General features: G+C 41.0%; 1 protein-coding gene across 1 annotated transcript; it reads left to right on the top strand.

Annotated features, from left to right (window-relative positions):
* The first annotated feature begins 2,768 nt into the window (after window positions 1-2,768).
* ppp6r2a (protein phosphatase 6, regulatory subunit 2a) lies at window positions 2,769-26,747 on the top strand. Its single transcript, XM_038267802.1, has 24 exons — window positions 2,769-3,172; window positions 10,936-11,105; window positions 11,365-11,619; window positions 14,850-15,036; window positions 15,132-15,269; window positions 15,346-15,411; window positions 16,531-16,643; window positions 17,680-17,793; window positions 18,092-18,218; window positions 18,298-18,450; window positions 20,647-20,865; window positions 20,943-21,007; window positions 21,081-21,196; window positions 21,275-21,360; window positions 21,767-21,835; window positions 21,903-22,000; window positions 22,109-22,166; window positions 23,114-23,244; window positions 23,325-23,449; window positions 23,522-23,666; window positions 23,779-23,855; window positions 23,931-24,105; window positions 25,426-25,530; window positions 25,607-26,747. Exons 3-24 carry the CDS (start codon window positions 11,393-11,395, stop codon window positions 25,653-25,655), a joined length of 2,643 nt encoding a protein of 880 aa, XP_038123730.1. The 5' UTR covers window positions 2,769-3,172; window positions 10,936-11,105; window positions 11,365-11,392; the 3' UTR covers window positions 25,656-26,747.
* Window positions 26,748-26,963: the final 216 nt, after the last annotated feature.

Raw genomic sequence — 26,963 nt, 5'->3', positions numbered from 1 at the left:
ACCAAGAGAAGTGCATGGCCTCCTTTAGCATTTGGGAGCCCTGAAAGGATTTAGCTGCCGTTTGTGTAAAACTAGATCTAACCAGAATTTGTGCCTTCAGCTTTCATGATAGATAAGGTCTCTGTGTTCTACATATTGCCCAAAAGTTAGATATGTATTTAATAATGAGAACCTGACTGATCGAAACTCCGTCATTAGGATTCAGTTTGACTATTGCCTTCAACCTACGGCCTTAAAAGCTTTTTCATGGAAAATATGTTCAGATTCCATCACTTCTTTTAAATTCAGTTGGCTTTCAGATATCTGCCAATAGTGAATTTGTTTAGTCATCAACAGATAGACTATTCACTGAAACTGGCTCTACTAGTGTGACCAGAACAAATGGAGAAGGACTGATTGGACATCCTTGTTTTCAATGATAATGGTATCAATTCTGGGAGTTATTTGTTGTTGTTTTTTTATTGATAACCCAGTTTACAGAACTAATGCAACCTATATACAAAGTTTTTTTAATATAATATTAGTCCCCCAAATTCCAAAACATAACTTTAAACAGTTGTTTTTTGTATCAAATACTTTATAAAAAACAATTTAAACAATAATTAAACAATAAATCTACAATATTCAATATGAGATCTAAAATAATTTATTTCTTCTTGGATTAATCCAGAGTTAATCCCTGTAAACTGCCGAAAAGTTACAGAAGTTGATTAGGGCCACTGAAAACCCCCCCCCCAAAAAAACATTACCTGATTTTTGAAAATTATTTCAGTTTAATATGGGAAAAAAAGTCAGAATTCTGACTTTTTCTCTCAGAATTCTGATCTTTTCTCTCAGAATTCTGACTTAATTGTGACAGCTAACAAACATGTTAGCATCAAGCCGTAGCCATGTCTGTTTTAGACACCAGCTCTCTTGTCGTAATCTCCTTCCATTAATCAAATAGCATCACCGGGGACCCCTCAGGGATGTAAAAAGTCGCCTAATTCCGTCATTTTCCATCAATGTGTTCCTGTTCCTCCCAAACAGCTCACATATCTGTCAGTGAAGCTGATTGTTCCCACATCTTCATGGTGCCCATCTACATTAAGATCCACAATTCTAAAATTAAAGTTAGAATTTTGAGGAAAAAAAGTCACAATTCTGAGATTAAAGTCAGAATTCACTTTTTTTCCCATATTAAAATAAAATAAAATGTAAAAATCCTTTTTTAAAATTTTTTAAGGGGCCCTAATCCTCTTCCGGAAAAAGTATTAAACCACAAATGAGTGGAAATAATGTTGTTGAGCTGCTTAAATCTATCAATCTTTTTTGTTTTTGTTTTTTTTCTTCAAAACTTTATTGAAAAATTGCAAATTTCAAAATATTGACAAAAAATATCACAAGATATAGAACAGTATCTCCAAAATAAGTATTCAGTGATGGGGTACAATTAGAATTAAGATATAACATACTTTAACTTAAATAAATAACGGAAGAGATTTAAACACAACAACAGCAAAAAAAAAAAAAACACAAAAAAAGGCAAGATATCTTACATTTCAACAAATATTTCCTGAATTATGTGTGTGTACATTTTTTTATTGTTGATTCTTTGGATACAGTTGAAGTAATTTTTTTAAATCATTTTAAAACACAAGGAAGAAAGGTCGACCTTTGGAAAATTTGGTTTTATGTATGTGGAATTTTGCAATTAGAATAATCAAGTTAACCAAGAGTTGGATTTCCCATCCTTATTAGTATAGTGAAAGATTATACCTTTGGCTTGTAATTTAATTGGTGTGTTGGAGTGCGATATGATGTAAACCTCAACTTCTTTTCAGAATATCTGTGAAAATTTACATTAAAAAAATAGTTTCCTCCTCAGTATTACAGAATACACAGTTGACATCAATATTGACAAACTTTGATAAAAAAGCATTAGTACGGTAAATGTTATGTATAATTTATATTGGATTTCTTTTATTTGGTTAGAAGTAGCATATTTGTGTGGAAGGAGTCATGTTTTTTTCCAGTTAATATAAGGGAAAGAGGAGGACCATACAAATTTCCCTCTCGGAGTAATTTCCCTTTTCCTAAAAAAAATAGTTCCTTATATGTTTATTGTTACATTGATGACTTATAAAGTTTACACCGTTAATAAAGAAGGTGAGGTCCACTTTCTCTGCCTCTTGCCTTTCAAAATGACCTTTAAGTAATTGGAGAAAACCACCGGGAATATTATCACCATTTGAAATTCCTTATAGGTAATAGGAAAGATTTTGGATTTTTATAAATTTTTCATAACTAAAAAATTTCACCTTTGTTATTTTGTAAATCCTTAAGATAGATTATTCCTTTCTTAATCTATTGTTTCAGATATAAAGATTTATTTTTCCTATTTATGAATTAGTTGTTCCAGATACTAGTTCTGTTATGGACAAAGCACAATTTTACTGCTGATAAAGCTTGTTGGTTAAATTAAGACAATTTTAGTGGTCATTTTGAAACCTCAAAATCACAATTTAGAAGAAAGGATAAGTCTCCGATTTTTCTAAAAATATTCTGTGGTATAAAGTACCAAAGAGATTCTGGCTTTTTCAAACATTCTTTTATCCATTTTATCTTAAAGGTATAGTTCATATCAATATAGTCTAACAATTCAATGCCACCATTACCTCTCTGAGCTGCAAAGATCTTTTTTTAAATAGTGGTAAATCTATCAATCGTGGAAACTGGCTCTCTATGTGTGTGAAGTCAGTGCGCGCGCCCGGTCTGTTGCGCGCTTTCGTCACCACGACGCCATTTTGATTCGAAATTTATGACTTGAGTTTTTCCTGCCTTGCTTGCTAAACTTAGCCGCGCGTTGAGTATCTTTGTGCGTGAGTCCAAATCATACATGTACATATAAAATAATACGTGTTGCTAACAATGCCAAGAAGTAATTAATGCGGGCGGGTCGGGGACTGAACTGTTTCTACATTCAGAAGTGCTCAACGTTAGCCAAGTTGAGCTAGTTGATGTTAGCCTTGTGCAGTCTGAACCATTTTCAAAACAAACCACTCAGGCTAACGGATGCTAGACCAGCGCAGCTAGCTAGCAGTTAGCTTGTGACCTAGAGCTGCCTGTTTCTCGATAAATCAACTAAAGTTTAACAGAGAAGAAAGGAGCAGAGCGGGAGCTTCAGTCAAAGGTAGGACTGCATGGAAACATTTTAACTCAATGTGTTTGAAAATGTTTGGCTGCTTCAGTTACGACAAAGTTGAACCTAAGTTCGGAAGCTTTAAGTTTGCTAAGTTCGCTGAACACTCGTCAACAGTCAGTGGCTAATTAGCTTACAGGCTAATGAGAAGAATGAGGAACTGGTGACGCCTGATCGTTTTCTTTTGAAAGAAAATAAACCTTATTGATAGACTTTGGCTGATGTTGCAATATTAGTCATTTGAATTGTCTTTCTTTGAACATTTATACAGATATTAAATATGCCATCGCTTTGTAACATAACTTAGCCAAGTTTAGTTCAGAAGGTAAAGTTTCCTCCTTTGGGATTGCAGCTTATTTTGTTACCAAAACAAAAAATCTTATGTATTTTTTTTCTTTGCCGTTTTGCCACTAATGAGTAAAGCAGTGAGATGTTCTGTGGTGGTTTTTGCTCACGGTGTGATCCAGAACTAACTGAGCTTTTCTTGATCGTACAGGAATAAAGTAAACACCAGATAGTTCAATGAAAACCTTCAGTTCTGGTTTAGGATGGCTGGTTTTCTGCTGAGGTGCTTTGATTTCCATTCAGATTGATGTGCTGCTGGTGCCTCAGTTGAAGTAAACAGAAATCTGAGCTCTAACAGTCAGTTGATCTGCACTGGATGCCAGAAGCAACGTCAGCTTATTTATTGGTTTTAATCAAACTTAAAGTTAAAGTGACATCAATTAAAGTTACAAAGTATTGTGAATGGTTAAATGCATGCACACACATCTGCCCTAAGATTGAGAGTTGTGTTGCATGGCTCCAGGTGACATTGTGAGCACAGTCTGTTCCCACTTATTATTTTAATCATCATTTTGTACCCAACTACAGTTAAGTATGTGTATATTAATATTCGATACATATATTATCTGCTCTTTATATAAAAGTGTTTCCTATTGTGTATGATTTTTTAATACTTTGTTTGGTACAACCAGTTAATACTCTGTTTGAGTTTAAATAAACTGAATTGATTTGAATTGAGTTTATTAAGTTAATAAACTCTTATTAGCCAGTTAATGTATCTGAAATATAATAGATATAATGGACAGGCAGAGATCCCATAAATTACAATCAAGTAACGCTACATTACCACTGCAAGTCATGATGCTCAGTGTCAGTTTGATTAATATCAGATGTATTTTATCTGCATGGTCGTTCTGAGTACTGCCTAAATAGAGTCACCATCAGTCTCTGCTACAAACCTCTCACAGCCACAACGCAGTGTTACACAGCAGCATGCTGTTTAAGCCGGGCGTACACGGTACAAATTTTTTTTTTGCCCTTTTCTGGCCGATTCTCCAGTTGTGCAAGAATTTTTTGATCAGGCCGACTTTAAAGGAATAGTACACCCAAAACATGATTAGCCTTCATTTTCTACTCACCCCCATGCTGAACAAAACTCTGGAGTACTTTTTTGATATCTCAAATGCATCTGGAGATCTGGGAGGCTTCTTGCTGTCTGCTGACATTCAAATAATGGAGGTCTATGGCGCCCGAGGCAGAAAGGTCCATAAAAGTCCATAAAAACGTGTCAATATTCCTCCATACTGCTCGTCCAATGTATTCCAAGTGTCCTGAGAGTACTCCAGAGTTTTGTTCAGCATGGGGGTGAGTAGAAAATGAAGGCTAATCATGTTTTGGGTGTACTATTCCTTTAAGCCTGTTGGTGCGTGGTGTGGTGTACAGGGGGTAACGAGGGGCGATCAGCCTCTACCGACCACCTCCCCATCGGGAATTGTAAGGTCAGGAGAAAATCAAACATGTTTGAAATGCAGTCGGCCGTCATAAGGTGGTTGTGGGCAAATCGCTCAGTGGGCAAACAAGGATCCTTCTTCTTCTTCCTCTCTGATGTAAACACAGAAGCATGGTGGGGATCAAATGAGTGAAAAGGAGTTCTTTCTGTAAAATCGACATACCGTAGTAGCCACGTTAGCTCAGCCATGTCTTTATCCAGATACGTCGTCTCCTTTTCTTTTTAGGGATTTCAGCACAAATTGCCATGGCAGCGCGTTTCACTCTTGTACTCCAGGTAGATCGCATCAGAGCGTCTGGTCGCACAGTGTTAGAACAAACATTGTGAGCTGTGAACTCGCACTTTACGATGAAACCGCATGGTTTTGTTGTAGAGTGTGAGCTGTAGCTGCGTGCAACAATTGAAAAAATCATACAGTGATGCTTAACTTGGGATGTAGGGATCCCAGATTGAAACGCTGATTGAACCATTTCTATCCTATAGCAGTATCGTTCCTAAAATTAAAAAGTCGTATTGGGACATCCTGTCTGTTTATAGATGTAATAAAAGATGTTGGGATGACTGTGTTATAAGTCATTGAACTTTGGGAGCGACAATGTAATGGCATCATAACAAGATGAAGAAAGGAAGCAAAAACAGCAGAGCTATTATTGTGAAACTTTATGAAATTCTACATTGCAACTTTATTTAGTAAAATTTCATTACCTTTTACTGTAATATTTGCATTTAACATAATGCCTTACAGACATAATAAGTTCCTTGAAATATGTTCCAGTGGTGCTCTGGCAAGAACTCACCAAATGAAAGAAATGCTCCGGCCAGCAACGATCAATTAATCATTATTTATACCTAAAACGAATACATTCGCGCTGATTTAATGAATTTAGCGTTAATCGGTAAAAAAAAAAAATATATATATATATATATTGTCGTGATCACTGAGTCTGGTAGCGGCCATTTTTGCCCAAATATAGTAACCCCTCCCTCCTGCCATCTTCCAGCAGTGACGTCACGGTGCGGTAAGCCTAGCGCCATTCTCCCCGCTTTCCAAGCTAAATCAATGGGAACTACTAGACACATCTGCAATCAACAACAATTATTGAAGATTTCCAGAGGACTTCACCATTGAAATTCACCAGAGCTATAGTGAAACTGACAATGCCCACGTGCATGGCAGCTGGATGTTGGAATACATCGGGTAAAAGTGAAAAAAAGAGTTATTCCACCTTTCTGATTCCTGATCCTCCACGGACGGGTTGGTCGTTGGATCGCCAACTTGAAGAGGGAGGATTTGCCATCGAACTTCTGGCCAGAGAAAAAACCCGTAATATGTAGCCAACATTTGGAAGAAGAATGTTTTCAAGATGACTTGATTTATTTATTTAAAAAATATAGCGGCGGATGTCTGTGGGACAGTGATTGGCCTACATGTTCTGAATGCTGGCGCACCATACAGAATAAATGATGAACAGTTTAGTTTGTGTCTTCAAGTCGTTGCTCATAGAAGAAGTTACTGGATATAACCTAACAATATCTTCAGAACGGCTCCAAATGACACAAAACTTATATGAGTGAGTAGAATATGATGTAATAATGTAAAATCAAGGTCCCAATATAAAAAACAAAACAAAACAGCGTTCCCCTTAAAGTGCATTTTTTGAGGCCACTTTTTCTTTTCTACTATTCTTTTTCCCCTTGTGGTCCACTAAGGAGCCTACAAATCATTATCTTAGATAGGAAAACACAATAGACAAGTTGATTAAGTGACTGTTGCCGTTATTTAAGATAAAACATTTCATATTCAGTTTTTAATTTTAGACCAAATAACATTTTACATTTACATCCCGCTCGCTCTGCTGAGGGTAAACCTGCTGTGGCTCTGTCTGCAGCGCTGAGAGGGACTCCTGCGGGGTTGGGACGGGGGAGGCGCCCCCCAGCAGCATCTGCCGCTGGAGGACAAGAGTAGGAATGATGCGTGCTTTCACGTAAGACTCTCCAAAAGCCGCCAGTGACGCCAGAAAAGTCGCTAGATTTGTCTCTAGTTGTTTTTTTTGAAAAAGAGTCGCTGGAGGGGTCTGAAATGTTGCTAAATATAGCGACAAAGTCACTGAGTTGGCAACACTGGGGGCGAACCGGGCAGCCAGGGCGGCTCTTTTATAAAGGAGGGCGGGACGCACCCTTCGAAAAAAATATAACTGCTGCTTGGAGTGGGTCTCACACGGGGAGTAGTAGCCACTGACCATCTTTGAGCGTGGCGCGCATTCTTCCTGTCCTTGGTTACGGCCGTAAACAATTTGTCTCTCTGGTTCTACAGTTCCTGGAACAGTTCAGTTTATTTCTATAGCACCAATTCACAACACATCATCTCAGGTCACTTTACGTTTCACCAGATCATCCAGTCAGATTGATTCAAAGTTTTCTATCTAAGGAAAACCAGCTGATTGCATCGACTCATTGACTCTTCAGCAATCCCTCACACTAAGCATGCTTGTAGCGACAGTGGAGAGGAAAAAGTCCCTTTGTACAGGAAAAAAACTCCAACAGAACCAGGCTCAGTGTCAGCGGCCATCTGCTGAGGCCGACTTGGGTTCAAGGAGACAGAAGCAGACATAGAAAAAGAAGCATAGATACAAAAGGCAGCTGTCAACCAGCTCCACAATCGGCCCCGTCCAGGAAACACACAGCCAGGCAGACGAGCTCCGAGCCAGCTCCCATGTCAGAGGATGAAGAGAGCACATCCAGTTAGTCACAGTCAGAGAAACAGGACTACACTGGAAAACAGGCTGATCTCCAACATCTAGAAACAAAGGTGTTGATGGCAGCAGCACAGCTGATATTTCTCTCCAGGATGGAGTCACAGCCAAACAGGAACAGACCAGATGAAGCTGCTATGAGAAAAAGCAGAGAGAGCAGAACGTTAGAGATTGAACTAATAGATTCTGCAGAGTGGGAGAATAGAGATAGGATGAAGCAGCAGACCAGATGAAGCTACTATGAGAAAAAGCAGAGAGAGCAGAAGAAGAATAAACCCACATAAAAATCTTTCCACATGAGCGCCGTTTCTGCAGGCGGTCGGCCTGTTAACAGCGCTCAGTGTGAGCGACGTTTCACCGTGCACGCAGGTGTTCTTCAAGCGAAGCAGTTTTTAGTTCAGATCAAATTTCAAGTCAGATTTGAACATTTCTAGTCCTTCAGGTTAGCATATCTACAACATGTGCCTGGTTCGATTGATCAGGATTTATGGATAAATATCACAGCAGAGGAAAACACTGCATCCTGGATTCAGAAGGTTTCAGTCTGTCATCCACGGCTCAGACATTACCAGTCTGCTCCAGTTCAGTGGCCTCTGAGGATCGTTTCATAGTCACATCTGTCACAACATCTGTCACATCTTCCCATTATGCAATGACCAGTACATGATTGGATGTTTAGGTTCTCAGCATAATATATCACCCATTTATTTACTAATAGGTGTTTGTTTATGCAGCAATAAATAGTAGTTGAAGTTGTTTATTATTTCAGTGCTTTAGTTGTTTGACTTTGTTGGATCTAGATATCTGCATGTTAGTCTTTTTTTCTGTTTCTTTTACCAATAGACCGTTTTGTTGAGAAAGCCTCTGGAGACTTCTGTTCTGCATGTAAAGTTACGTATTTGCTTCTCTGCAGCGCCCGCCGAGTGCTCAGCGGGTCATTATTGCTCTTGATTTGAGCCAGATGGATGCTGCTACCCGCTGCAGTCTGTGTGAAAACCCGTCTTCCTTTTAGAAACAAGTCAAAGAAAAAGGAGGAAGCATTTTGATTTCCTCTGTCGCTTTACTTCCATAGTTAACAGTTGTTTAACTTTTTGTGCCAGAAACAGCTTAGCAGGTATCATTGTTCTGTGCCGCTGCGTCTGTGTTGTTTGGATGAGCTACGGCAATGCCTTCAGGAAAAACAATGAAAAACTTCTCTTTTTCAGGTTTTTAAATTTAACAGGGGTCAGTTTTTAGACCTGACAATGGATAAATAAAAGGTATTCATCAGTTTTCCAATTGTGACAGTATGTAAATAAGTTATCTCGTAAATTTGAATAACTCCCACACAACCATGACTTTAAAATAAAAATCTATATTTATATCTGGGTTTCAGTTTGTTCCATCTTCTTTGTTTACATTTGAGTTTTGTTTGCATTGAAGTACAACATAAAAACAATAAAACCCTTGGAGAGTTTTACCCCTTTGCATCTTATTCCATTACCAAACAAAATCAAAACATATAAACATCATTTATTTGATCACTGCAGAAATGATCCTCCTCTCTGGGTTCTTGATTATTTATAGACGTATTGAATCTTGATTTTGGAGTCAGAACAGCTGAAGCTCTGATTTCTAGAGATTGTAGTTGTGCTGTTATGGTCAGACCTTTCTTGCATCAATGACTCTGCAGACGTTGGTGTGTCTAAGCAGGTTTAATTATATTAAAAAGGATAAAACAAGAAAAGGACAAAATGGAGATAAGAAAAATACATTGCAATTACATAATTTGTTTGTCCATAAAATGCTTGAACTGCACTGTGTATAATCTAAATTATAAAACCCCATTAAAGATAAAACAGTAATCAGCAGAGACGCCATGTTGCCGACCCTCTGGTTCATGAGCAATAGCTTTTTACAAATGAAATGTTACGGTTGCTTAACTCATTTCTAGTCACGACAAAAGAACACAAGTATTTAACAAATATAAAATACGTTTGTAGAAATCACATACCAGCGATACAACCTCAAAAATGAAAGACAAATGCCATCTAAAGACGGCCAACACGTTCGCTGCCATCATCTGTCTGCTGCGCTGGCAAACACGTCACTTCCCATGGAGAAGCGGTCTCTTCAAATTAAAATGTACACAACCGTACAAACCTGACTTGTCCACTAGATGGCACCGTAAAGCAATATGATTAACTAAGTGGAAATATTCAAACTTTCCATAAAATAAAACATTATTTAAAGATGAAACATACTTCAAAAATAGGGAAAAAAATGATTATATGTCGACCCTGTAGAGTAATAGGATCCAGCCTGAGAGTACTATTGGTGATGTGTAGAGCTGCTTTTTGAAACATCTGGGAGTTTCACTAAGTGATGTCGTAGCCGTGCGCCAGAGTTAGAAAACGCATTTCACCATCAAGCAGCCATTCCAAATTTGGAATCAAAGTCCAGTGGATTGGTTTTTTTTTTTACTTTTTTGGAATGACTCTGACCTGGATGACTGAGAATCTTCACCAGCATATTCAAAATGAAATTTCATTTTGTACAGCTTTCATGACCTTTCCATTCTATAAAGAGCAGCAGTGATCAAATGTAAACACTGTGGAGAAAAAAACATGGTGCAAAAACGCATTGATATGGAAGAATTAAATATCTATGGTGCAAATATGCAGTATTTTCTTTTGGTGTTATGGTTATGATGCAGAGTCTGTGACACGATTTAGAGTTTTCTGGGTCAGGGGGGCAGAGATCAGTTCAGATCATCCTGAAATGCTGAGAGAGCATCATTTAACTAAAGGATGGATGAATGGATACATATTCTGGTGAAATGTACAGTTTGCTTGTTCCTCTGACCCGTTGGTTCAAGTTTTTACCTTTTGGACAAAATAAAAACCATCCAAGGTGTTATAGCACCATCACTGGTTTTTTACTGCATTGAAAAATGTCCTTTAGTGCGTGTTGTTGGTTGAAGAATGAAACCATAATGGAAGATAAAAAGTTCAATGTTTTGCCAAATGTGAGAAGATTGAAAAACTGCAAATCTGTCAGTTTTTTTTTAGCTCCCTTTCTAATAACTATCCTTTGCAAGTTACTGAGCTAATCTTTAAGTTACAGATAGATGGAGTCCATAACATGTAATATGTTTAGTAATGTCCTGTTTGCAGATTGAACATTCCTCTCAAACGCCATGCTGAACGTTTCTCCATCTGTTGCAGGTTATGGTGAGCCTCGCTGTGCATCATCTCCCAAAGAGACCTGTGTTTTAAGAAAAGACCCATGCTGATAAATGCAACGCCTTGTCACAGTCTCTGTTGTCTGCACAAACACCAATGCCTGCCTGCCTGTGGGGGAGGTCTGATTAAAGATATCCACATTTCGTCCACTGGTATGTGAGAGCTCTTCACATTCACAGCCTGTTGCATCACTCCTATAGATTTATAATGATTGTGTTTATTTGGTTCAGGAATTCCAGTTTGCCTCATTTTTTCATCTTTATCATATCACTAACTTTGTAGAGATTCACATTTTTCCTGACTACCGTTGCCATAAAGCAGCCCAGTTTGGGCACTAATGTTCTCCGGATGTTTCTCCTGCTTTCATCCCTCACCTTTCCTGTTTTCCTCTGCTGTCTCCGTACCATCCAGGGCTGAGCCCCCCATCCCAGCGGTCATCATGTTTTGGAAGTTTGACCTGCACACCACCTCCCACATCGACCAGTTGCTGGATAAGGAAGACGTGACGTTGAGAGAGCTGATGGAGGAAGACGACATCTTACAGGAGTGCAAGGCCCAAAACAGACGGCTGCTCCTCTTTCTCTCCCAGGACCACTGCATGCAGGAGCTCGTCAGCCTCATCACCACAGAGCCCCCTACTGACCTCGAGGAGAAGAGCCGCTTCAAGTAAGATCTAATGCTGATGGTTACAGGGCAAAAGCAGCAGTGTTGGGAACGTCATGCATAATATTAGGTAGTAAAAAACAGATAAGAGAGATTTTACAAAACAGGCTTAAATTGGAAGGCAACCAGACTATAGCTCAGTGTTATTGAAGACACCTTTCCACATCGATCCAGGAGTAGTCCAGTTGCCTTCCAATCCAAGCCTTTTTTGTTGTTGCCATGATACTGAAGACTAAGAATTTACAATGGAAATTAGGGCTGAAACAATCGGTTTACTAATATGTTAATCGATTAATCGTAACCTGGAGAGTAGAGATGGCTGAGAGAGCAGCCCACTCTGAACAGCAATTATACCAGAATTATATAAAAAAATATTGTCAACTTTTTTATTTAAAGTCGTAGGGAAGCGGCTGTTCCAACCGTTGCATTTCGGAATTCTCCCATGTGGTGCCCGACTTTACACAAGTGAATAAAGTGAATGTGATTGGTCGATTATCAAGTTGTAGAGGAAGGTTCGCAAGTAAGTTTAGTTGTGGCCGGTTTCTTGGAAAGCATCTTGCTAACCATTTAGTAGCACTAAATTGGTGACTTAGAAACAACACTGTCAAGGAACGCTATGGACAGAGGAAACATGCAAGAGGAGGAGAGTTTAGTGTCGGAGGTCGTGGATGAGTCTCCTCCGTCATCCATTTTTTATTTAGAGGAGGAAAGCGGGGACGCAGAAGAAGCTTGGTTTGGTGTAAAAGGCTTCCAGTCGTACATGCTTGAGCTCTTGCCTCGCAACTCTGCCACTTTTTTCTATGTCCATCATTTTTCTATTTCTGCTTCTGTCTCCTTGAACCCCAGTGGGCCTCAGCAGATGGCCGCTCACACTGAGCCTGGTTCTGCTGGAGGTTTCTTCCTGTTCAAAGGGAGTTTTTCCTCTCCACTGTCGCTACAAGCATGCTTAGTGTGAGGGATTGCTGAAGAGTAAATAAGTCGATGCAATCAACTGGTTTTCCTTGTATAGAAAACTTTGAACCAATTTGTCTGGATGATCTGGTGAACTGTAAAGGGCTTTGAGGTGACCTGCTGTGAATTGGCGCTATAGAAATAAACTGAACTGAACTGAATGTGACTAAGCTGCACAAAAGACAGAAAAGCTTAAAAAAAAAACTCGAAATGTATTAAAAATCTAGGAGTTTATCTTTATATTTATACATTTATATTTGGACAGTCAAATAAGCCAACCATTGGGATCCAACTTCAAATATAAACAACATCCAGACTGTCAGCCTCAGCTTTCGCTGATATAACCTGCAGATAAAGATTCACACAATGGCTGCACGGCTTTGAGATTACACCCACTGGAGACAACGGCTGAACACACCTATTTTTGTTCATGTTTTAGGCTGGCTGATCTAAAAACAAAGGCTAAAAACAGGAACACCAATTCCTAATGAGACCTTGGATACTGATTTAAAGTAGCTTAAAACTTAGGGACACAAACAATCAACTCATGTTAAAGTTTAAATGATGGTTTATTAGAATAAAATTGGTTCCATTTAATCATCTCATTGCTTTGATGAACCCCCAATAGTGTAACTTGGCCGTATACGGTGTATCTGTCTGGTACAGCGTGAATTCAAAGGCGGGACTAACAGGGTCAGCGTCATCAAGTTAGAACCAATCGGAGAACTGCAGATGTGACGCAAAACTCTGAGCTGTTTTTGCCTTTTTCTAGTTCTTCAAACATGTCAAGCTGTCGAGGAAACTCCAGTGAACGAAAAGTCTGAGGATATAAAGTGTGCTCTCTGTTACATTCTTAACTTTGGCAACAGCTACCAGAAAAGCACTGCTGCATTATGGGTAATTCTGGGGCAGAAAGTCCCGCATTAGAGGTGGACGAAACCCTGGAATTTTTAATTGATTGGATACCAACGAAATACAGGGTCAATATCACTGATATCGATACGAGACTTTTTACATTTAAACTTGATGTGTCATAAAACTGTTGACCTTTCTGTGTTTTTGTGATTTTTATTGAATAATAATATTAATAATAATCTGTTCAGTGTTTATTTCCTAATCTAGCTCTTATATAATATCTTTCAATCTTTAAGTAATTTTGTTTCTACTGTGTGCTCTTGCTTTTTTATGTAATTCTATAAATGTCCCCATTGTGGGAAAAATAAAGGATTAGGTAATGTTACACGCGCTGCTTTGTTTTTGAAACGTATAAATATTAAAAATCTAACCGCGGATATCTGGAGGACAGTGATTGGCCTCCATGTTCTGAATGCTGGCGTACCATAAAGAATAAATGAACAGTTTAGTTTGTGCCTTCAAGTCGTTTCCCATAGGGAGACGTTACTCTGATATATCCTAATGGAATATCTTCAGAACTGCTCCAAATGACACTAAACTAATAAGGGTGAGTAGAACATGATGGAATAACGTAAAATCAAGGGCCCAATGTAAAAAAAAAAAAAAAAACGCGTTCCCCTTTAATTACACTTCCTGAGTGGGCTACAGTAACGTATGACATATAATACCTACTCTGAAAGTTAATATGAAGCTGATCACTCTAATCCACCTGGATATTCTCTAGAGGTCTGAAACGCAGACGGTGAACACTGGTGAATTTGTTGCAGTTAGTGCGTGCTGGAGAGAATAAAAAGTGTCGGTCTTCTTAAACGAATATTTTTCAATATCAATACCAGCGTTGGTATCTATAGGAATGATCCTAGGATCGATCCGCCCTCCTCAATCCCGCGTCTTAAAGTATAGCTTCCTGCACTGCGAGTGGTGTATTGTGGTTTACCTGTAGTATTGTGTCCACTCTCAAGAGGGCGCCGCTGTTCATTCTTAAACAGAGCCGTATAATCATACAGGATCAATCAATCAATCAACTGTAGATGAACTAATGAGCCGATAGCTTGCATCCCTAGTCACAACACACCAACATACATGAAAAGTGACTCATTATCCACGAGACAAAGTTTGCTCTGGTTTAAAAAAAAAATTCAAATCATACAGGTTTTACCTGCTCAGTCCACTTAGGCAAGATTGTATGTTTTTGTTTCTTTGCATTCTAACAGAAATGAATGATTAACTATAATTGTTGAATCGCGATGGTTTGGACAACCTTTGATCTGTGTTTTTCACTTCGTCCCCCAAGTAGCTGCACCATTGGATTTACATCATTACAGCAAATAAAATGATTTATTACACTTTCTGTTTCATCTCATCAGGTTTCCTAATATAGCTTGTGAGCTACTGACCTCAGATGTGTCGGTTATAAATGATAAGCTCGGTGGGGATGAATCCCTCCTTGAGACACTCTACAAATTCCTGGATCAGGACTCGCCCCTCAATCCTTTACTCGCCAGCTTCTTCAGTAAAACCATCGGCAATCTCATTGCCAGGAAAACAGAACAGGTTCGTTTCAAAATGTTAATGTTAGCAAACACAGCTGTAATTTGTGTTTGTGTCATTGTCACTAACATGGGGCTGGTATTATGTGTGTTTTTCAGGTGATCACATTTTTAAAGAAAAAAGAAGGCTTTATTGGTTTGGTGCTTAAAAACATAGATGCCTCTGCCATGATGGACCTGCTTCTTCGCCTGATCAGTTGTGTGGAGCCTGCACCTTTAAGGCAGGAGGTGCTTCATGTAAGTCATCAACATCTTTCTACTGAAATCAAAAACAAAAAAACAAAAGCAAGTCTTTATTGAGGCTTTTTTTCAGTGGCTGAATGAAGAAAAGCTGGTACAGAGACTCATAGAACTTATCCATACTGGCAAGGATGAAGAGGTAAGGAGAAAAGATCAACACAGCTGGATCTGTTTCACTGTGACGGAGTGTTTGGGCCAGGCTAGAGATGTTTATAAACATTTTTTAAATACGAGAATAAAGTCACAACATTATCAGAATAAAGTCAGAATATTATGAAAATAGAGTTGCAACTTAAGGAGAATAAAGTCGCAACATTAACATTAGGAGAATAAAGTCGCAACATTAACATTAGGAGAATAAAGTCGCAACATAAGGAGAATAAAGTCGCAACATAAGGAGAATAAAGTGGCAACATTAGGAGAATAAAGTCGCAACATTAGGAGAATAAAGTCGCAACATTAGGAGAATAAAGTCGCAACATTAGGAGAATAAAGTCGCAACATTAGGAGAATAAAGTCGCAACATTAGGAGAATAAAGTCGCAACATTAGGAGAATAAAGTCGCAACATTAGGAGAATAAAGTCGCAACATTAGGAGAATAAAGTCGCAACATTAGGAGAATAAAGTCGCAACATTAGGAGAATAAAGTCGCAACATTAACATTAGGAGAATAAAGTCGCAACATTAGGAAAATAAAGTCGCAACATTAACATTAGGAGAATAAAGTTGCAACATTAACATTAGGAGAATAAAGTCGCAACATTAACATTAGGAGAATAAAGTCGCAACATTTGGAAAATAAAGTCGCAACATTAACATTAGGAGAATAAAGTCGCAACATTAACATTAGGAGAATAAAGTTGCAACATTAACATTAGGAGAATAAAGTCGCAACATTAACATTAGGAGAATAAAGTCGCAACCTTGGGAGAATGAAGTCGCAACATTAGGGAATAAAGTCATATAGTACATTTAAGAGAATAAAATTGAAAAATGAAGAGAATTAAATCATCATACCACAACCCATTTCAGAAAGAAAGCTTGGAGCTCATAGTCATTTGCACAATTATTCTTTTTTAAGTTCTGATATTGATGATTTGATGCTAAAAGACGTAATTTGTCCTTATTTGTGAAATTGATGCCAAAGTATAACTTAACAGCTCAACATTCCTCATGCTCTGTCGTGTTTTGACTGATCCATATTTTAATCATTCACTCTGAACATCTAGATTCCTTCAGTATTTGTTTTCATTTCAGAGACAATCAAATGCGTCCCAAACCCTCTGTGACATCATCCGCCTCAGTCGAGATCAGGCCAATCAGATGCAGGATAACATGGAGTCTGACCCGCTATTGACCGTGCTGGAGTCGTAAGTTTTTAAAACTAGCTTAACAGATCAAAGGCTGGCTATAATGTCGGATATGTTGGTGTGAGTTCAGTCAGTTCAAAGCTTTGTGTGGTTTATTTGTGCTCCTGTTGCTTTTTAAACATAAATGTAATTAATATCAGTGACATAGCAACATTTTCCATGCATTTGGTTGATAATTATCACTTCAGTTAATGAAAATCCTAAATAAAGAGTGAGCTCACCGAGAGGTTTGTCCGTGTTCAGAAGGAGCACAGTAATCTTGCCCAAATTCCAACACTTTGCCACATTTTTCACCCTTCTGCCAAAAATTGAAATCTAAACAATTGAATGCATTTGTTCTTGATATGAGAAGTGTGACACTTGCCAATGAAAAGAGACAATTTACATCTAAAATAAGAAAAAACAATTGCATTGTCTTATTTCAAGTGTGGTTTATCTAATTATCTTATTTTAAAATCCCAAGTACTCAGTTCATTGGCAAATCATATTATTTACCTGATCAAATTAAAGGTAAATACACTTAAGTTTTCTGCAGTGCGGTTGTTGTGCGACGTCATTTTATTGTCTTAGAAACTAGACTGAAGGGTTTCGTTGTGTCTAATCCTCAACAGTAACAGTTATACTGTAGCAGCCATTCAAAAGTTCCCCACTTTCCTTGATAGGTCCTTTTTAAACATCAATCTTTGTACTAAAATATTCTTTCTGTCAGGATTTGTGGACATTAAGATCTAAGGAGAAGTGTCATCTCCTGGTCAGACGCCATGGTGGGAGGCCAGTGGCTGGAAGTGGTCTGCCATTCAGCTGGTGTTTGACTAGGAAGGGCCATTTTGAATGGCTGCTACTGTATAAATCTCTCCTTGTGTATTTTGAATCGACAGCTTTACATTATATCTGTAAAGGTAAAGGGTGAAGGATTGATGGAACCAGTCGGACAGTCTGAGCGAGCATCAATGCGCTTCCTGTTGCTGCAGGAGAGGATAAGAGACCAGGGCTGCCATGCTTTCTTCTCTCAGCCGGCTGTTTCTGTGTCTTCCAGGCAGGAAACTGTAACGGGGCTTCTCAAAAATATGTTTGAGGGCGAGAGGAGTGAGGCCTCCATTGTTAATGGAACTCAAGTGCTACTTACCTTATTGGAGACCAGGAGGTCTGGGTGAGTAGCTCCTCCTTCATACTGGGACCAGCTGCCTCCCTGTTTAGCTGGAAGACTTCTTTGACCAGTACAAGGACTGGTCTTTGACCAGTAGAAGGACTGGTCTTTGACCAGTAGAAGGACTGGTCCCAGCAGGTCTTCAAAGCCTGCTTAACTGTTAGCACTGTTTTTACTAGCATGAAAGAGAAATATTTGTCCACCATATCCTGGATGGAACTAGAGGGCTGCTGATGTGAGGTCAACATGGACGCCTCTCTCCAACAAATCTGACGTGTTGTTTCTCTAATGCTCCCCGTAGGTTGGAAGGGTTAATGGATCTGTATTCTCAGGGTTACGAAAGGTCTTACACTGTCAGCAGCAGTATATTAAATGCCATTGAGCCCCACTTAAAGGACTTCCAGCAGCTTCTTCTTGACCCCCCTAAGGTAAGGCGCCATGAATGAGTCAGCCAGCGATGCAGAAGAAAATCTAACAGTTTTGACCTTTTTTTTTCTCTTTTGACAGAAAAGTGCAATATTGATGACTGTTGGCATCCTGGAGCAGCCGCTGGGGAATGCCCGCCTCCATGTTGCACGGCTTGTGGCTGCCCTGCTGCAGACCAACTCACCCAGCATCTGTCAGGAGCTCTGCAATCTGGCCACCATGGATCTACTGCTGGTAGGCAGCTGTTTGCTTCAGGAGGATCTGCAGCTTCTCTTTAAGGCGTTTCCACTTAGAAAAATGAAAATGTTCAGAAGGCAGTAAAATTAATATTTTTGATGAATTTAGGTTTCTTTCATATTTATTTGTACTTCTTAAATTTCCTATGTGCTTAGATTTGTACATATAATATAAAATGTTTGAAATTTGCCCGAATCTAAAAGGTTCCTTTTCATCCTTCAATGTTTTTGTTTGAACCAAATTAGAAGTAGAAGACGCCTCTGTTCACCTCTGTAAGCCTGGAAAAATCTAAATAAGTAATTTTTGCTTAAAATAAGTGCATTTTGTTATTGAATTGGAAGTGAGGCAGTTTAACACTTGAACACTACAATTTACAATTAATATACGAGCAATAATAATAACTAATTTCAAGTGCATATTACCTAATTATCTCATTTAAAGAGTAAAAATAATATTTCAATTGGCAAATCATCTTATTTACCTGCTCAAATTAAAGGTAAATAGACTTAATTTAAGAAATGTTGACTTATTTCTAGATAGTTTTTGCAGTGTGAACTTTGCAAATATTGTCAAAGTTGGAGCAAAAGGTTTCTCCACTGTTGGTGACCCAACATTGTCAGTCCAGTTTTCTCACCACAGGTCAGAAAATTAGAATATTGATTAAAAGCTTAAATAAATGAAATATTTTTGTTAATCCATTTGAGAAAGATAATTTATTTTGGATCATTTTACAGAGAGCGACAAATTTTATGATGATGGCTACAGGTAAAGAAAAGCTCAAATTCAGGATCAGAAAATTAGAAAGCTGTGCTGGTGCAGGTTCTATGCCTCGTTGGTTCTGCTGCCACTCCTCCTGAAAAGGGCTGCATCTCAAAGATGCAGCAAACCAGATGTTAAAGATAGAGATGTTTCCCATTCTGAGATAATTGGCAGAAAATCTAGGACTTAATATTCAGATGTTTTAGGCTATCCTGTGGAGTGCTTTTAATGCAACAAAGAAAGATGTATTTCCTTTTAGTATTCCTCCCTACAGTAACTATTAGAGCAAAGATTTGGCCTTTTAAACCCACCTGCACCGTCTGCTCTCTTTGATGGCGGATAAATCCACCTGAACAGAATAAATTCTATTTAGTTTATTTCTATAGCGCTGATTCACACCCATGTCATCTCAAGGCACTTTCCAGTTCACCAGATCATCCAGTCACATTGATTCAAAGTTTTCTATCTAAGGAAAACCAGTTGATTGCATCGACTCATTGACTCTTCAGCAATCCCTCACACTAAGCATGCTTGTAGCGACAGTGGAGAGGAAAAACTCCCTTTGAACAGGAAGAAACCTCCAGCAGAACCAGGCTCAGTGTGAGCGGCCATCTGCTGAGGCCGACTGGGGTTCAAGGAGACAGAAGCAGACATAGAAAAAGAAGCATAGATACAAAAGGCAACTGTCAACCAGCTCCACAGGCGGCCCCGTCCAGGAAACACACAACCAGGCAGACGAGCTCCGAGCCAGCTCCCATGTCAGAGGATGAAGAGAGCACATCCAGTTAGTCACAGTCAGAGAAACAGGACTACACTGGAAAACAGGCCAAGCTCCAACATCTAGAAACAAAGGTGTTGATGGCAGCAGCACAGCTGATATTTCTCTCCAGGATGGAGTCACAGCCAAACAGGAACAGACCAGATGAAGCTACTATGAGAAAAAGCAGAGAGAGCAGAACGTTAGAGATTGAACTAACAGATTCTGCAGAGTGGGAGAATAGAGATAGAATGAAGCAGAATGATGAAAAAGGGGTCCCTATGTCCTCCAGCAGTCTAAGCCTATAGCAGCATCACTATAGAGATAGCTCAGGATAACCTGAGCCACCCTAACTATAAGCTTTATCAAAAAGGAAAGTTTTAAGCCTAGCCTTAAAAGTAGACAGGGAGTCTGCCTCACGGACTAAAACTGGTAGTTGGTTCCACAGGAGAGGAGCCTGAGAACTAAAAGATCTGCCTCCCATTCTACTTTTAGAAATTCTAGGAACCACTAGTAAACCTGCAGATTGAGAGCGAAGTGCTCTGTTAGGAACATAAGGAACAATCAGATCTCTGATATCAGAAGGAGCTTGGCCATTTAAGGCTTTATATGTGAGAAGGAGGATTTTAAATTCTATTCTGTAATCCATTCAAATTCACTTCTCACTTGTTTTTCAGGATCTGTTCTTCAAATATTCCTGGAATAACTTTTTGCACCTTCAAGTGGAGCTGTGCGTGGCGGCCATTCTGAACCAGCCTTCGTCAGACGAGCGGCCGAGCTTGAACCTCCAGAACCACGGCGGCCCTCCACCAGCCTCCAGCGCTGAAGGGGAGGCGGAGCAGAAGGACACACAGAGCGAGTCCCAAACGTCGGCGCAGAACGCCCTGGTGGCTCATGTATGTGATGACCAAACCCAGCTGTTTGTCAGGACTGAGAGCCAACACTGACTGTTGTGTTTGTGATCGACCCTCAGCTTTTCCAGAAGTGTCGGCTTGTTCAGAGGATCCTGGACGCTTGGGAGGAGAACGATAAAATCCAGTGAGGAACCTTCATTTATCGTTCTGGGCTTTCATCACACAGCTGGAGTTTTCTAACTGTGTTTCTGTGTCAGGGCGGAGGGCGGCGCCAGGAGAGGAAACATGGGGCATCTTACTAGAATTGCTAACATGGTGGTCCAGAACCTGGAGAAGGGACCGGTGCAGGCCCAGATGGCCGACCTGATCAAAGGTTTTTAGATCTTCTAGCAGCTGATGAGTCGTCGTTTGAGATGAACCAACCAATGAGGAAAACTTGGTTTGATTTCAGAGCTGCCTGAAGACTGCAGAGGTCGCTGGGAGAGCTTTGTGGATGAAACCCTGAGAGAAACCAACAGGAGGAACACGGTGGAGCTGGTGAGGGAACAACCCGTCAGTCTGTGGACCTCAGTGCTCTGAATGTGGACTCATACATCCTCTCTCTGTTCTTTAGCCGTATCTGTGAGAAAAGGATGGATCCTGCAGTCTAGGGCAGCCGAGTAACGAGCTGACAGGATCTCTGAATGCTCAGAAACCACAGGATAGAATAAAGAATATCCAACATGAGCTCGTCTTTAGTTTTAATGTACAGAAGGCTTTAGTCTCTGATTCAGTCTCACTGCAGGACAGTGAAGGATTAATCTTATCTGTTTTGGTCTCTGCTTTTACGGTGAGGAAAGATTTCTGCTCCCAGTTTGCAGAAGCTGCTCAGAGCCAGACAGTCAGGAATGTAGGAAACGTTTGTTCCAAGGTTAGACCGCTGAGCTCCTCCTCTGTTCTGCAGGTCAGCACCCACAACATCCACTCGTCCAGTGAAGACGACGACTTCCCCAACGATCTGTCTCTGCAGCAGGTATGGATCCCCCTCTGAGCACACATCCTACGCTGTCTGTAAAATCTCATGTCCCTGTTCTCTGCAGACCTTCTCAGAGTATCAGATCCAACAGATGACTGCCAACTTTGTGGAACAGTTTGGTTTCCATGACGAGGAGTTCAGTGAACACGACGAAAACATCAAGTAAGCCGGCTGATGGTCAACCTGTGTAAAACATGGATTCAGTGTTCTATCTGTTAGGATGAAGTTTGAGCTCCTCTGATCCTGATTCCCATTCTGCTCTCTCAACAGCGCCGCCTTTGACAGAATTACAGAAATCAATTTCTCTCTAGATGCTGATGATAATAGTGTAAGTACATTTTTAACTGGTTTTAACGCGAATCGTTCCGTTCAGAGGTTGTCCAGCTTACTGTTCCTGCAGCGCCTCCTTATGGTCACTTTGAGCAGCGAGCTGTAGCTTCATCACAGAGATCAGACTCCATCATCAGAGACAGGAATATTAGCTCTGTCACTGGGTCATAAAGATGGACCGACCCCGCATCATTGGGTGATAGGCGTGCTGACAGAGCAGCCTATCACCAAGCTGTGGTTAATATTAATTCCATATCATCTGAAATAGTTTTTAATCTGAATAAATGTGTAATGGGTCATTGTAAGGTTAGTTTGGTTATTTTAAGTGGACGTCAGAGATTATTCCAATATTATCTCTAATCTGAGGCCTCCTGTTGACTGACAGCAGCTGTCTGACCCAAGATGGCCGCCCTCTGGCATGTCAGCCTCTCTGCCGGCAGCATCCAAGGGTGCGTCTACATACTAATATCTAGAGCGTTGAGTCACTGCGCGTTGTCACGGTAACAGATCAGCTGTAGGAGCATCGTCCTGATAGACTTCCTTTATGATTCAGACACGCGTGAAAATGCTGGTCAGATGGGACTACCGCCATCCAAAAACGTCCTACACGCAAAGGATGGTGGGAAATCCAGTAGCTGCTTAGCGCTGCATGGGAACGTCATGAGGTTCCTTTGATCAAGGAGCTAAGATTATTCCTGCTTCCTTCTCTTCAGGAAGCCATCCTTCCTTTTTTAGGAATGTTGGTTTTATTTCTGCGCCGCTCCACCTCATGTTTCTGGACTTTAAAGACGTTCAGGTGGCTCCTCTTTCAGGCTTTTACTGTTTCTGATGTCAGTTTAAGGCGGACTGCTTAGTATAAAACAGCAAAGCTGAAATGTTGATCGTAGAGGAAGTTCCTCCTCCAAACATAAAGATGCTCAGTTCAGACTCTGGCTGTTTGCTCAGGCCAATGCCGCTGCTTTTGAAGAATGCTGTAAAGAAAGAATCCGTCAGTTTGATGATGCTGAAGAGGAGGAAGAGGACATCTGGGAGGAGAAGGAGATCAACTATGCAACACAAGCTAAATCCAGAACAAGGTGACCCCACTTCTGATCTCACTACAGGTTGTTATTCCTACTCAGGTGGTCGGCAGCCATTTTTCCTCTCTTTGTTTCAGGTTCGGGGCGTCTCAGGCCTCAGCAGAAGAGTCCAGGGGCCGAGTGGAGAACGGCGGTCAGGAGCAGGACCCTGGATCCCCATCAGACGAGGACGAAGACTCTAAGCAGAGCTCAGCAGACGCAGGTACAGCAGCCGTTCACCTCCAGAACGCAGCTGGAACCTCCTGATGGAGTCTAATAGTTCATGTCTCCGTAGCTCCAGGCTGGACGGCAAATTTCCGGGACTCTGGAGGGACCGCTCCGGCCCCCGCGCCAACAGGCTGGGAGAGCGCCGCTTCTGAGGAAGCGGAGACGAAAGGTACAGGCTGGGCCAACTTCACAGAGTTCCAGCCTTTCAGCGGGTAAGAAACCGACCTTCCACACGAAGTAGAACATCTTTCAAACAGCCAGAAGACGTCAGTTGACTGAAAGAGGAGACCAGGCTGATCTAAAAGTGTTGGTTTTATCTCTCAGTACCGAGCCCAGATGCAGCTCTCCTGTAGACGGCGGAGAACCCGAGAAACAAGCCAAACAGAACCACCTGCAGGACGGTGAGCTAACAGCCTGTTACGCTGAAATGTCTTTCTGAGTCAGAAGATGTGCTTTAATGGTTGTGGTTGCTGCAGATGTCGGTGCCTCCTCAGACGTTTCTCCTCCAGGAGGAGGAACAAACGCTCCAGCTGTGGCCTCAGACAGCAACTCCTCTGGAGGAGCCCAAGGTGAAGCTAAAGATCCTCCTGCTGCTGCAGCAGCAATCCCCTCTGAAATGACGGCCACCAAACAGACGGCTGACCTCAAAAGGTTTGTTCCTTTCAGCTGAAGTCAGACGTTTGTCAGCAATACGATCCGTTTCCGTGTGACCAGCAGCGTTTCCTCAGCATTTAGAACTGGGAGGACGCCGTTCAGCCTCTTCTGTTCAGCATCTCCTCACAGCTTCCTATAAAGCGCCGTCACCAACATGCTAAGCTAAGAATGACTTTCCAGATAGCATCGCATTTGTTCACACTTTGCTCCATTACTGATGGATTGCAGCCTCTACTTCCTGTTTACTGCAGCCATGTGGTGATTTCTGACCGAATAGAACCACTGTTATTGTATAAATAAATATATAAAGGCTGTATCAGAAGACAAGATTAAGGAGGTGTTGAAAGAAAGTAAATGATGACACTGAGGCGTTGGTAGCAGATGACAGTAATCTAATCTGGGGACATTTCCAGCTCGTAGATGAAATTAAATGCATCTCATGAACATTAGAATAGGAAACAGGGACAGTCATGCTTCATCGAATTTTTGCATATTTATTAATATTTAAACAACAAAAATAAAGCATAAAAAACAGCTTCCAACTTTACTTACAACTAACGAACTATCTCAAGATATAAACTGAAAATCACCAGTCAGTTCTAAAAACACCTTTAGAGGAACCCTTATCCCTGGAGATCCGCTGTACCAAATTATCACCTTATAAGATTTCAATCATTCTTTCAGCTGCAGCCTTTGACTTTTCAGTCATTAGCTCAGTTTATCTTACATTTCTGGTTCTCATTTTTAGTAAAACAAACACATCAAAGCCCCTTTTTATTAACCTATAGGCATGAACCAAACATTTATCCCAATGATCAGCCAGATGATGCCGGGCAGCTGAGACTGGTTCTGATAACCAATTTATTTGACTGTTTTAAAAGTCGCGCTCCGCTCCTCTTCTATATGCTAACAGCTGCTTGGCAGCTAGCTAACAGCTGCTTGGCAGCTAGCTAACAGCTGCTTGGCAGCTAGCTAACAGCCGTTTCTGAGAGCAGCTAGCTAACAGCTGCTTGGCAGCTAGCTAACAGCCGTTTCTGAGAGCAGCTAGCTAACAGCTGTTTCTGCGAGCAGCATGCTCACGCGCTCTTTCTACCGTGATAACAGTCTACAGAAAACAATTCCCCCTCATCCATAAAGCGGTAAAATCGGGGACATTTCTGGGGACGGCTTTAGCCGGGGACAGGTGGTCCAAAACGGCGACCGTCCCTGGAAATTGGGGACATCTGGTCGCCGTAGTCTTTCAGCTTCTCCTAATCTGGTGGATTAAACAGTGTTAAACTGAATGGTGGCTCATTTTCCGGGTGTTTCTCTCTTCAGCGAGGAGTGTCCGGTTTCCCTGGAGACGCTCTCTCTATCGGATCCTCCCCCAGCCTCGCCGCAGCTTTCCGAGGACTCGCCTGTAAACACGCAGCCCGACAGGAAGTAAGTGTCCATGTAGAAGATGAGGATTAAATGTTTTGTGCTGGATGATCTGAGCTTCCTAATGTTGTGTGAACAGAGAGGACTCTGCGCAGACCCAGGAAGTGTCTGTCAACGGGCCGGTGTGAGGACGGCACGCCCAGAACGCCATCAGCGGCGGCGCCGCGGCGTCGGCCTCCTCCAGAGTGACTCTACTTAACAGCCTCACTGCAGCTTCAGTGTTTTACTGGATCACTCTGCCACCTTATTGGACCTGGACACTGCCACCTAACTACCAATTGGAGGGGGGGGGGGGGGGGGGGGGGGTGCAGCAGACCCAGCTGAGGAAACCCACCCCCACCCCACCCCCAGATGTTGCACACAGACGAGTGCAGCTTTAATGTAGCAGCGACCTTGGACCTGAAGGAGAACATCTTTTTAACGCCTGAAGGTTTCCTCCTCCTTTCAACTGATTGGATTTTCTAGGCGGCGCCGGGAAGATGGCCGCCCGCCCGCCCGCCTTCTAACCATAAACACCACATTTTATTTTAAAACCACGTTTCTCCAGCTTAAAAAGCACTTCTGTCGGCTGTATGTGAAGCACAATGTTCATCTCCGCTGGCCGTCTCATCTGTCCTCCATCTTTCTTTGGTTGTTGGTAATGAGGGGGCGGGGCTTGAACCGTGCTCTAATAGTATTACTGTTTCTGCTCATGTGCAATAATGTTGGTTTCCCATTTTATTTTAAAAATTAGAAAAGTTTGAGCATTTTTTAAAGAATCAGTTGAGCCTGGATTTAGGCGCCAAATTAGGATCTAATCTCAGCTTCTGTTTCAGATTTTTATCTCTTTTGTATTTTAGTGCATGTTTATCAGGTTCTCTGTTGACCTAGCTAGTGAGCTAAGACCTTCTGATTGTATTGAATTTAAAAGATCTGATTGCTTTCCCCCACAAATCAACCAAACATTATCTACCTATATACAAATATTATCTCCATCTAGAAGTCATGTCTGTTCCTTTTCGCTCTCTTCTTGTCGCCACCGAGCACTTCCTGGGCGGGGGGGCCGTCTCACGCTGTCGGCTCTGTTTTCTGCTTTTAAAGCTCCTTTCTGTGTTCAAGCAGCTGAATGAAAGGAGCTCCTCTGCGTTCTCCTCCAGTCATCAGCTTCTATGATTGCTGTTTAAAGCAAAACAACTAAACCGTTGGAATTAAAGCATCTGGTTTACCACTTTAATACCAAAGCTTTTCCTTTGCTGCTTTGCTTCTTGTTTTTCCAGCAGGTTCATCAAGCTGAGCAAAGGTCAGCCTGAGCTGACAGGTTCTCATCATGTTTATTTTGCTTTCAGCTCAATGCTAACGTTCACGAGGTGGATTTAATAGCTGGTCTTTTTACAAACAACAGGCTGTGGGTTTGGGTTCAGCCAGTCGTAGTAATCAGCCTGTGAACAGAAAGAATT

This window comes from Cyprinodon tularosa, unplaced genomic scaffold (genome assembly GCF_016077235.1).
Source record: "Cyprinodon tularosa strain WSP-4 unplaced genomic scaffold, ASM1607723v1 ctg685, whole genome shotgun sequence".
Lineage (NCBI taxonomy): Eukaryota > Metazoa > Chordata > Actinopteri > Cyprinodontiformes > Cyprinodontidae > Cyprinodon > Cyprinodon tularosa.
Note: the sequence above shows the minus strand (reverse complement) of the source record. Positions and strands in the feature narration are given on the sequence as shown.